Consider the following 13,525-nt stretch of genomic DNA (forward strand, 5'->3'; position numbering starts at 1 on the left):
ACTGCCCTACCAATATTCTAGATTGTTTTTTTTTGTCATACTATGCTAATAAATTGTAAATTAATCAGTGTTTTTAAGCCCTATCTATATTTTTGATAAAAATATAAAATTGTAACAAATGTAAAAAATGTTAATATTAAACATTAATATTAAAATATTTTCAGTTGTTATTATAAAATGCTGTTGTATTTAAGTGTGTTAAATGTACACCAGAAGTTGATTTATTATTTTGAAATACTGTTGTATTTAAGTGTGTTAAATGCTTCTGTACACCAGAAATTAATTTGTTATTTTGAAATGCAATTGCATTTATGTGTGATTTAATTATTTAAGCAAACATCTCAAGATGCTTATGAATAGATCTGTAATGTTTAATATTCAACAATTGATATTTTTTAAAATAACTTTTGCATTAAAATATTTAAATAAAAAAATAAAAAATTCAAATAATTTTTTTTTTTTTAATTGAAATATTTTAATTATATTTATAATTATAATAAATGAGGTAATTATTAAAAAGTTAAAAATTTAGTTTAACTTTTTATAACTATCCCATCATGTAAAAAGTTAAATATTTTTTAAACAGAATTGTTTATTATCAAAAAGTTATATTTATAAAAAAATGGGAAATTATGTCTCATTTTTTATTACTTATACTTATTTGTTAATTATTTCTTCTTTTTTTTTTGATAATAGATTATGGTTAAACCTTAACAAAGTTCTTTATTTTTTAGACAATGAAACAATTAAAAAACGAAAACGATATAATGAAAGCTAAGAACCTTCGTTTAGAAGAAGAAAATATTGCCAAGTCAAAGAAAATTGATGAACTTCTTAATCCAGATACACAGGTATTTTAAGTTAACAATTGGCTTTTTTATAAAGTTCTTTAAAATTCAAACTTTAATGTAGCACTATGCAATATACAAATACTTGCTTAACATTAAAAATGATGATTTAAGTTAACCTTAACATTTATTATTGTTTGTTACAAATGTTCTTTACTTCTAATCTTTTTTTAGTATGCCCCCTAATCTTAAAAATATTCTTTCTTTGTTTGCCTTTTCCCATTTTTATTGTATTTAATATTCACTTTTATTAAAAATGATTAACATTTTGATGAAAATGTATCTTATCAAAATTTGTTTTAATTTTCTGGCTTCCCTATGTAAAAGTAATACTTTATAAATTACTGAAAGCAATTTTTTTGTTCGTTTTTTTTATTTGTTATAATAAAGAGTTTTATAGTATTTATATAATAAATTGGCTGGTGATTGCAGGTAATTGGCTGGTGATTGCAGAGTATGACAATTTGATACTTACATTTTATAAGCTACTCCATGCATTTTTTACCCACGAAGTGGCACAATTTAATTAATAGACTGATTACAGACATTTTTCTTTTGAACCAATTATTTGTTAATAATTTGAACCATTATATTTTATTTGTTTTATTTAAAATTCTTGCTCAACTCTAAACTCCAAAATATAATACTCAAAATATAAAACAATATTGTTTTGGGGCGAAACAAGTTGAGTACACAGAGATGTAGGGTGAATTTGAGCCTCAATTCTCCTAGTTGTGAGCTGAGTGTTCTACCTCTAGTAAACTATTGCATTGATATTGCCTAATATCAAAATTCTCAAAATACTATTTTAAAAATCAAAAAGGCAGTTGCGCATTTTTTTTTTTTTAATAAAAAAATTAATTTTAATTTCAAAAAATCTAATTTGTTTTTGATTTTTGCAGCTGTATATTATATTATAATACAAAAGTATGTACATTAACAAGAAATGTGGTTGCAGCTATGAAGACACTCCTTCCCATCTTAATGCTTTATTTTCTACCTATCCTAATCAATGGAATATGCATCAGAGAAGTTTATAATTGTACCAAAGTTAGTCTAATATGTCTGTCAAAACATTCACAGCTGATGCTTATGTGTATTGTCCAAAAACCACAACCATCAAATAATATCATTGTTACTATGAAAAAGTTACCATTACTTACCATTTGAATTATATAAATCAAAAATCCAAAGAAATGAACTTACAAAAGATACACATTGAGAATGTCTTTATGCCATTAACATTAAAGCTTATGCTTATAGAATATTGTGATAAATTAGCCCTAAATTATCAATACAGAGAACTTTAGTCTCTGAAATAATAATAATGATAAATTTCTTTTTGCATGGATATGCATAAAAATGGCTGACACAGTTTTAAATAAAGATCTGTGAAGGCCAAACATAGGGAGGACTAGTAACGATTGGTAAATATTTAACTAAAAGTTCCTACTGCTACTTTATGGATTGGTCCCCCAGTACTGCTACTGCTACTTTATGGATATGTCCCCCAGTATGGCCCAATGGCTGGAATCCATAATCATATGGGGGCCAAAGAAACAAAATGAAGAGATATTTTATTTAGTTAATAGTTTTGTCTTCATTAGAATTGTCATCATAGTAAGAGGTGCAAAAAAAAACTTCAATCCCTATTACTCTACACAATCATACAATTAATATTAGGCTCTCATAAAACTTTACAAATACTAAAAACTATCAGCAACACTAATGGAAGAGATATTCAGACTGGCATTGGTACTACCAAAAGCAGCACCCTACAAGCTACAAGGACCCATATAATTAGCTGTTATTTGAGCTATAAATCACTCATTAAATTTGTCTAAACCTGATGCATGGTTTAGACAAAAATTTTCAACAGTTAATTGGTTTTGCTTCCAATTCCAGGGTTCATGGCAGGGAAAACCTGGAAAACCAGGAAAAGTTTTTTAATTCTGAAAAATCAAGGAATACCTGGAAAATTCAGGAAACTTTTTTTGAAAATCTTTACAATCAGGCAAAACTCAGGGAATGTTTTTTAGTTTTATATGTAACTTGAAGTTTTTTTTGCAATATAAAAATTTTGAGTTTTTGTTTTTATTGAAAGTTACTTACTACAGTGGTTTCATAACTTTTATAATATATAGTAACCATATCTTTAGATAAATATTTAATTAAATATAATAATATAAGATATGACTTCAGAACAGGCCTATTTTCAAGAAGATTGGTTACAACACCATATTTATAAACATTGGTTAGTTTCTGACGCTCATGCAATAACTAAAGCTCATTGCAAAAGATGTAAAAAAAATCGTTTAAATTGTCTAATATGGGTATTCAGGCTGTTAAAAGTCATGCTGCAGGTATTTATATAAACTTTTTAAATGTGAGAGTGAAAATTAAAAAGAAATAATATTTGATAAATAATAGTTCTTGATTTTATATTATAATCACAGTTTTGAATAGATTGTAATCAATCTTGTGGTTGCTGTTATTGTTTTCACATTACTATTTCAAGTTTTGCAAGTTATAACGACTGTGACAAAAAATATTATTTTAAATGTTAGACATTTTTGAAGCCTAAATATTTAATCTTCAATCATTTTATTTTAGGTAAAAAACATCAATCTGCTGCAAAACCTGTTAGCTGTTTCTTTGTTAATGGAAAAGAGTTGCAAGCTGAGTCGCTTAGATGTGAAGCAAAAAATACGACATTTTCCAATAAAAAACAAACAGCTATTGATTCCTCAATTAAATCATCCTTATCAACTAACGCTGAGATCATATGGGCACTGAAATCTATAATGAGCTGCTACTCTAATAATTCATGTGCAAATTTAAGCAACACTTTTAAAAAGATGTTTCCTGACAGCAAGGTAGCAGAAGATTTCACTATTTTTTACTTTTGAGGAACACAGTTCCTCAAAAGTATCATACATTGTTAACCATGGACTAGGCCATACTTCAAGACACTCTTAAAAGAGGAAATCACAAAATCAGATTGTTACATCGTATCTTTTGATGAGAGTTTGAACGACATAATCCAAACATGTCAGATGGACATACTCATTTGATATTGGGATGTTAATGACAAAATCAATGTACGATATTGGACATCAGCTTTTCTTGGTCATTCTACAGCTTCTGACCTTCTTACTCATTTCAATGAAAACTTATCAAGATTTGATTCAAGTAAAATGTTTCAAGTTTCCATGGATGGACCCTCTACAAATTGGAAAATTCTAGATGATCTAAATAAACACAGAAAGAACAACGAGATGCCACAGCTTATAAATATTGGAAGTTGCTCCTTGCATGTAATTCATGGTGCCTTTAAAGCAGCTATTGAATCAACCACATGGAATATTAAAGAAACTCTGAAATGGTGTTGGCAAATTCTTCATAACAGCCCAGCTAGGCATCAAGATTATGAAAGAGTCATGAATGCAAAAAAATACCCTCTTTTCTTTTGTGCAACAAGGTGGGTTGAAAGCAAATCTGTTGCAGATCGTGGCATTGAAATCTGGCCTAATATATGCAAGTTAATTGAGTTTTGGGAAAAGTTACCATCTTCAAAGCAACCCAAATCGAATAGCTTTTTAATTGTCAAAAAAGCTGTTAAAGGCAAATTTACGCTTTTAAAGTTTAAAGTTTTCAGCTTTGTTGCCAGCATATTAGAGCCATATTTATTGGCATACCAAACTGACAAGCCAATGATTCCATTCCTGTATAGTGACTTAGAAAGACTGTTGCAGACCATACTGAACTTGTTTGTGAAACATGAAGTTGTTGATAATTGGTCTATACCAGAAGTTGACTTTCATAAAAAAGATAATCTACTTAAGGGAAATCAAATCAAACTAGGATTTGCAACTGAAACAAGATTAGCTTCTTTACGATAGACAGATATAATGACAATTACTGATATTCAAAGTTTCCAAAAAGATTGTACTAACATGTATGTACGATTATTTGAAAAGTTCATGGAGCGAACTCCATTAGGGTCTATCATTGTACGCAACTCTCAGGTTTTTAACCCTAATGCATTGATAACAATGACTCCAGAAAAGGCTGAAAAGAAGTACAAATCTTTATTGAACCACTTGATTAGCTTAAAGTATCTTTCACCAGTCTTTTCTGATAAAGTTATAAATCATTTTACCAATTTCTTTAGAGAATCTAAAACAATTTATCATAACAATTTTCATGAATTCAATAGAGATAGAGTTAGTTTAGATGACTTCTATTTTAAAAAGTACAATCTAAATAAATATAACGAGTTGGCATCAACTGTCAAAATGCTTTTGACACTGAGTCATGGACAAGCTTCAGTTGAGAGAGGTTTTAGTATAAATGCTGCAATACTCGAACAAAATTTAAATGAAAAATCAATAACTGCACGACGTTTAGTTAAAGATCATATGCTATCAAATAATCTTCAGCCACATAATATTGAAATTACAAATAAAATGATAATCAATGTAAAATCATCCCATAAAAGATATAGAAGCTACCTAAGTTCAATAACAGACACTAATAAAAAAGAAGCAAGTCAATTGGCAAGGAAAGTTGTTAGCGATGAAACAAAAGATGTTGAAACAAGGCAAGATTAACTAAAGAAGACCAGTGAAATGTTGCAGTTTGATTTTGTAAAATTTGTTGAGGAAGCCGAAGAGAAACAAGATCTAGGGTTAATTTCTAAAGCTAATGCTATGAAATGAAAAGCAAATGAGGAAGACGAAGAAATTAAGAAATTAGAGCTAGCACTTGGTATCTTAGAGCAAAAGAGAAAGCTACTAAAATAACTTTATTTAGAATAGTTCTCATATAAAGTTTATATTTTGTTAAAACACATTACTTTGTTCGAAATATCTTTTAAAAAAACTTCATTTTATTTTTCTAATAAAAGAATAATAAAAGGAATAAGGTTCAATTATCAATAATGGAAAGATTATATGATAGATACAAATTGTTATTTTTTAAAATATATTTTTTATATTTATTGGACTTTAATGGTTTTGTTTTCTTATTAAACTCCTTTTTATTACTTAAAAACCTTACTTTAACAAATTGCTATCTATTAATTAAGAAGTATTTAATTCCATAAAAAATTCTGATAAAAATATTAGGGAAACATGGATTCAGTTGTGAAAGTATTATATCCTTCAACATTAACAAGGAAAATTATATACTTTTCACCACCTGAACTCAGGGAAAAAGTACTTGTAATCAGGTGAAAATCAGGAAATACTCAGGGAAAACTCAGGGAAAATGGATTTCTAAAACTGCCATGAACCCTGAATTCTGAGCAAACAGCATTTGGGAAATGCTGTAAAACATGTAGGTAAAGGCACCAGCTCCTCTTCTAGAAATTTATTGGAGGAATTAGTGGATCTATTTTATTGGCAGTAGTTCTTTTAATAGTAGTATACTTGATCTTATATAGGTCTTATTTAGCTTACATTTTACCTTGTTTGAAACCTTTTTTTTGGAAAAATTTGTCAATAAACTAATAGAAAAAAAAACAAATAACAACATTTGACTCATTGATCAATATATAGCAATGTTCTTAAAAAGAAATAGGTACTTAGGTTCTTAAAAAGAAATAGGTTAAATAGGTATCATGAAAGTGCAAACCTAACTTGTAAGGGTGACCCTAAAAACTAAAGACTGTCTATTTACTTGTACTGACAGGAATCATCAATATTATTCCAAGATGGAGCAGTGAGATGCCTTAGTACTAATTACTAGATGGTAATTTGTTGAGAACACTGATCTTGTTATGCAAAATAGATATATTTTATCAATTTGTCTGGAACACTGACTTTGTTCTGAAAAATTAATTATGCTCTAGTGATATTCCTGATACTTTAATTCAAGATTAGACTTTCTTTAACCAATGGAAATATCACAAGTATAGTTAAGAGCATTAAGAGTCTGACTGGATAAAAAAAGTCTAGATAGGAAGTTTGCTTGGTTTTAATTTAAGTGTAAAATGGTGCTTTACAACCATTAGTTAACTGAGAGCACAAAAAAAAGTAGAAATCAGAAGTGAGCACATGGAAAAGGCTTCAGAGCTAACATGAAGAGTGTGCATCAAAGGTTGTACATAAGAAAGTTCAATAGTAATATGTGTGCATTTTAAGTTAAGTGTTAAACAAAAGAAACTTAAGAAACTACTTTATTACAGTATTTAGTAGTTATTATTTGTTGTTGTTATTAATGTTTGTTGTTGTTGATGTTTGTTGTTGTTGTTAATGTTGTTAGTAATGTTTGTTGTTATTTTTAATATTAAGTATTGTTGTTAATCTTGTTGCTGTTGTTGTTGTTGTTATTAATGTTGCTGGTAATATCATTTTCATGCAGTTGAAGCAATGTTACTATAACTTTTAGTTTAGTAGGATCAATTAGTTTTAAATAATATCACTAAATTTATTTTATCTTTAGTTTAATTGTAATTTGCATTATTTAGAGTAATGATTTAAGAAGAACTTTGACATCCAAAAAGCCAAGTTCTAGTGAGGCAAGTAATAGAACTGTTTAAAAACTTTTTTTAAAGATTCTAACCTTTTACTTTTATATTTATGTTTTGATTTTCACTCCAGGTGGTAATGAGTTTACGACGAAAAATTTATAAACTGGAGGAAATTTTAAGAAATAAAGAAAATGAAACAAGGTTTTTGTCTGGTTTTTTCTTCTTTATATTGTTTTTATATATTTAGTTATTAAATTACCAGTTACTCAGCAAATTTTTTGTTATTTAAGAAAAATCGTTACTGATATGAAGTACACAAACTCTGAAGAGCTTCGAATTGAAAATCAAGTTTATCTTTCTGAGGTTTTTACGCATAAAGATTATAGAATATATATATATATATATATATATATATATATATATATATATATATATATTTGTAGGTTATTATAAAAATTGAAGATTTTTAAATTTTTATGAAGTTTTGATAATTGATAATTTTTTTTATCTTTTAGATAAATCGTTTAAATGCAGTTTTACATGATACTCAAAACCAGAGATCATCACTATCTGATCAGTATGTTTAAAGTTGTTTTGTTTTACGATTTAGGATTTTTATTTTACATAACAAAAATGTTTAAAATTTTATTTTTTGTATTGTGTATTTCAATTGTTTGTCTTGAGGTTCAACCTAGTTATTTTGTAGATACTAAAATTAGTGCACAAAACTTATTGTGGTATATTTACATTCGAGACTCATGATTATTGTGGTATATTTACATTCGAGACTCATGATTAGGAGTTATTAGTAATTACTGATTAATAATTTTAAATGTCTCTAAATATGTTAATTAGACAAAAGATTTACCAAATAAGCTGGCAGTAATATTAGTGTTAAATATACTATTGTTTAATTATTGACAGTAATATTAAAAATTACAGTGTTATTACTATTAATATATAGTAATATTAAATTATAAATAACTATAAACAAATGATAATATGAGGTGTATAGCTTTAAAACATAGAAGCTTACAATGCATACTACTAAGGTAACATTTAGAAGAAATCTTGTGGTGTTGGTAACTAAGTTGTCTTTGTTTGAACTGTAGAATTTTTTTAAATAAAACATGTATGTATATATGTAAGCATAACTACTTAAGTAATTTAAAAATAAAGCATATTACATTATATATTATAGTATGTATGTATGTATGTATGTATGTATGTATGTATGTATGTATGTATGTATGTATGTATGTATGTATGTATGTATGTACAGTATTGGACAAAACATTTGCAACCAACATCTAACAATGCTAAAAAGTGATCCTAATTTTACATGCCTTATAAACAAAACGAACTATACTACCACAGAAAACAGTTCAGGAGTCTGGAGTCATAGCATGCCATGACATGAGCAATCAGCTGACAGGTGACAGCACACAGGCAGAATTTTGTTGACAAGTGCCATTTTGCAGCGGACAAAACAAGTGCAACTTTTTTGGTTTGTTTCATTTTCTTAAGTCTGGTCAGTGTCAACGTCACGGATGTTTTTTAATAATTAAAGGAAGTATCCAGAAGTTTCCAGAAGCATGCAGAAGCTTCCAGAAGTTTCCAGAAGAAGCATCTGGAAGCATCCAGAAATATCCAGAAACATTCAGAAGCATCCAGACGCATCCAGAAGCTTCCAGAAGCATCGAAAAGAAGCATATAGAATCTTCCAGAACAGGTTCACACAGGTTCATTTTACTATATAAGAGACATGTAAATCGACATGCAATTCAGTCAGTATATGGAAGTCAATCAGTCAGTATTATCAAGACAGTTTATCGAAGTGAGTTTTATCAAAGTGTTTTATTGAAGAACATCAATACAAGAAGTGAAATACAACAAGTGTTTCATTACATCAATACAGTCCACATCCAACCAAGACGTGTTCCACAGAGCATTATTGTATCATCACAAGGTAAATGTAACACGGTAAGCCTTGAGAAGCGTGATTATTTATTTTTATGACTTCAAGTACAAAAATGGCTCCCGACAGTCTTGGATTGGAACTAAGAAAGAAAATTATTGGTGATTACGTTAGTGGAATGTCACAAAAAAGTATTTGTGATAAATATCGCGTGAAAAAATGGACCGTATCAAGACTATGTTCCAAATATCGTAGAACGATATTTGGAACATAGTCTTGATAGCAAAGGTGGAAGACCGCGTTCCACCACTTCTAGATTCTAGAGACCGCATTCCACCACTTCTAGGATTCTATGATCGTCAGATCTGTCAAGAAGGATCCCTGGATATCATCAGTCGAGATACAAAAGCAATTAGAGCTGCCTGTATTGGACCAAACAATCAGACAACGTGCTGTTGAAGCCGGATTGTTTTCTCGACGCCCTGCAGAGAAACCGCTGATTTCACTAAAAAACCAGAAGAAAAGACTCCTGTTTGCTACATCTCATATTGACTGGAATGTGCAGAAATGGCGAACTGTCCTGTTCAGTGATGAATCGAAGTTCAACATCATTGGGAGCGATGGGATTTGCTGTATACGTCGACCGGCCCGAAAACGCCTCGATTTACGTTACTGCCATAGGACCGTGAAGCATGGTGGAGGCAATGTAATGGTCTGGGGGTGTTTTTCTGCTAACGGTCTAGGTCCAGTACATCGAAACGATGAAATAATGGACCGTTTCATGTATAAAAATATCCTGAAAGATGTTATGTTACCTCATGCTGAATGGAATATGTCAATAAAATGGATTTTTCAGCAAGACAACGATCCGAAACACAATGCAAAAGTAGTCAAGCAGTGGTTTCGAGACAACCACTTATCGGTGATGGATTGGTCGCCTCAATTTCCGGATCTCAACCCTATCGAAAACCTGTGGGAGAACGTCAACTGCAGAATTAATCGTGAAGGTGTTCGTAATAAGGATCAACTGTTTGAACAAATCCAAAAGGCCTGGGCAGCGATTCCACAAAGTTTCATTGATCACCTGATCCAATCTATGCTTCGAAGATGCAAGGCTGTGATCGACAACAAAGGATTCGCCACGAAATATTGATAGCGAAATACAGCTTGGTCAACATTTTGTCTAGTTGCACTTGTTTTGTCCAGAAGGAAATCAACTTTTTTTAATACTTTTAATTAGTTTATTAATTTTCGTGTACAAATAATAAACTTTGTGATGAATAAAACTTGCAGAACTTTGTCTCTAAACAGTTACATAGTTATTTCTCTAAATTAAAAAAATGCAGCACTTTTATATAAAGAAACTAAATTAGCATTATTTGGTTGCACTCGTTTTGTCCGATACTGTATATATGTATGAAGCATGACAATATAATTAATAAAAAAAAAGTATACATTTTATTAATAAATAGTTATAGATAAAAAGTGTTAAAAAGCTGACAGTAGTGTTATATTTTATTTATTTTGTGATTTATAAAAATGCTTTTTGTATTTAGAATGGTTAATGATGCTTTAAAATATTCAAATGGAACAAAAACAGAAATTGTTATCAAGAAGTTAACAGGTAGTTGTTTTTTTTATTCCCATAGAAAATTAAGTTAATAGGCACCAAAGTAAGTATGTTAGTAAGCACCAGAATAATGTTGGGGATTGAGCTTGAAACTTGCTTACTACCACCACTACGCCACTATCTTTCAGGTTATTTATTATTTAGATTTCTTAAGTCATTATTTTTATCCAAACCAGCAGTTCCCAACTAGAAGTCCATCTGGAATTTCTGACTGAATTTTTGAAATAAGAGATTAAACTTTTAAAAAAAATAAACTTAATAATATATATGATAATAAAAAGTATTAACTGAGATTAAATTAAAAAGATATTTCTTTAAATTTTAACTTTTTAGCAATAGATAAAAAGTATTAACTATAAAAAACAAAGTTATGTCTTTATATGAGTAATTGTTTTATTTTTGTTTTTGTTTTTTAATAGTCAACTTTTAACTTATTTTTAAACATTTTTGTGTAATTATATACAACTATTCATAAATTAAAACCTGTTGATTGTTTAAACTGTTAAATTGTATTTGTTAAATTTCTAAAATCAAGGGCCTTGTAATTACTGCATCTAGTTATATGAATTGCTTGAAAATTTTTAGCCTGTGGACCCAAACTTTGGAGTCTCATAAAACAAAAAATATTTTTTGCTTTTTAAAATACAAAGAAAATAATATATAATTCATAAATTCATATAAGTTTTTAAAAAATCCTAAAATGGAGTTTTCAGTGGCTCAAAAAGTTAGAGTACTAACCTCACATTCTTTAAAGGATTTATAAAGGTATGTTTTTTTTCCCTTAGAGGAGAATCAAAGTCTTGTACTACAAAATAAATCATTGAAAAGTGATATCTTGAAGCAATCAAGCAATAATTTGCAGGTTGATTTAAATAAAGGTATTAAAAGTTTTCTTTCTTTTTATATGTTCTTATGCGCTTCAAATTTTATTTAAATTCTATAGCTAGTTATAAGTTATTTTAAGTTTTTGAAGTAAAGGAAGTAATGAATATTTTATAATAGGTAATATAAATAAAGCTATAATCAACCCCAAATTTTCAATACTCATTATTTTTCATTAATTTTTTGGCTCTTTATACACTGGGTTATGACTGAAAATATTTTTGCAAAGTTTTGCATCTCCTGTGGTCTCAAATGATGAACTTTTGTGACCTGATAACTTATAAATGATTATTAAAGCTGATTCTAATAAAAAAGTTCCTGCACTGATACACCGAACAATATGGCAGGTGTCATATTTTACCCAAATTTTTTTTCTCTGAAAGTATATCAGTTTGGCATCAAAAAAAGTGAAATTTTATACAAAAACAATCTTTATCAAATGTGACCTTTCTTTTTTGGTAATATATGGCACCCACCATGTTGTCAGGTGTCTTGGTGAACTTTTTTATTAATTAAACAAAACAAATGTGATTTTCTTAATTAGAATTAGAATGCTCATTTATTTCTACTACAGGACAAAAAATTTTTTGGTCATAACTCTATTGTACTGTTCATACTTCAATTAAGATAAAAAGTTTTTAATTTTCCATAGCTGCATTAATTATTAGTTAATAAATTTGAAAAACTCTTAATAAAAGTAAAGATAATCTTAAGAAGAATAAAAAGTTTTAATTCATGTTTCAAAAAAGATGAGGTTTAAAAATTTTTTCTTATCAATTTTAAGACTTTTCTTAAGGGTTTTTTATAACATTTCAAATAGCAGTTAATGGTTTTTTTTAATTTAATTCATTTTTTATATTTAGAGAGAGAGAGAGGTCATGTAAGGTTCAGGGTCATCACTTTGTAATCCAGTACTATCTGCCCGATACCCTGGTGCCTTGTAGGTTTCGCTTTTCTTAGCTAAGTCTGGGAGAAATAAACTTTGACTTAAAGTTCCCCTGCCTTGGGGCTCTTGATTGAGTAAAGACTAGAGATAGTGTCTTGATAGAATTACTCATTTTGTGCAGATGTTAACTGCATTAAGATACTGCTTTGTAAAAGGCCTTCTGGGCCTTTTACAAAGCAGTATCTTAATGTAATGTGAGCAGTAGCTCTGCATGTAAGGAGTAGCTCTGCTTGTAAGTCTCTTAGGAGAGATGTACAGTATGTCAAAAAAGTCACCCCCTAATGGTTTTTCAATAAAAACAAATTTTTTTTTTTTTAATATTGAATTTATATCAAAAAACATTTTTATAACAAGAAATTAATATTCTTATACTTAAAACAAAAATGATCAAAAAGTCAAAAAAGTGTATCACCCCTTAAGTAAATATTTTACTAATATAAAATTAATAGCCTATTTGTGGGCCTTTTGCCTTGGCGACTGAAAGACATCTTTTAGGCATTGAATTTACTAAATTTTTAAGCCATTGTGTTTCAAATTTTTCCCACTCCTCAATGAGAATTGCCTTTAATTGCGACAAACTGGGTGGTTTTTGATAAGCTACTTTAATTAAAAAAAGGAATCCATAAATTTTAAATCAGATTTAGGTCTGGTGACTGAGGAATCCAATCTAACATCTTAATACTGTTTTTTTTTAACCACTCAGTAGCTAACTTTGATGTGTGTTTAGGATCTCCATCCTGTTGAAAGATAAAATTATGAGATAAGCCAGCACTTCTGGTGCTTGATCTCAGTTTTTGCTTCAGAATATCAGTATAAACTTCTTTTG

At 28.8% G+C, this 13,525-nt stretch overlaps 1 protein-coding gene across 2 annotated transcripts in view; it reads left to right on the plus strand.

The window, feature by feature from the left end:
* LOC136072128 (protein PFC0760c-like) overlaps positions 1 to 13,525 on the plus strand; it is a 57,644-nt gene that overhangs the window by 23,343 nt on the left and 20,776 nt on the right. For both annotated transcript variants that reach the window (XM_065820582.1, XM_065820583.1), the window contains exons 9-15: positions 735 to 851; positions 7,321 to 7,371; positions 7,454 to 7,524; positions 7,614 to 7,686; positions 7,839 to 7,900; positions 10,798 to 10,865; positions 11,657 to 11,749. In XM_065820582.1, the coding sequence (XP_065676654.1) occupies positions 735 to 851; positions 7,321 to 7,371; positions 7,454 to 7,524; positions 7,614 to 7,686; positions 7,839 to 7,900; positions 10,798 to 10,865; positions 11,657 to 11,749 (535 nt within the window). The remainder of the gene's footprint in view (positions 1 to 734; positions 852 to 7,320; positions 7,372 to 7,453; positions 7,525 to 7,613; positions 7,687 to 7,838; positions 7,901 to 10,797; positions 10,866 to 11,656; positions 11,750 to 13,525) is intronic.

The sequence above is a fragment of the Hydra vulgaris genome, chromosome 15 (genome assembly GCF_038396675.1).
Source record: "Hydra vulgaris chromosome 15, alternate assembly HydraT2T_AEP".
Taxonomy (NCBI): domain Eukaryota; kingdom Metazoa; phylum Cnidaria; class Hydrozoa; order Anthoathecata; family Hydridae; genus Hydra; species Hydra vulgaris.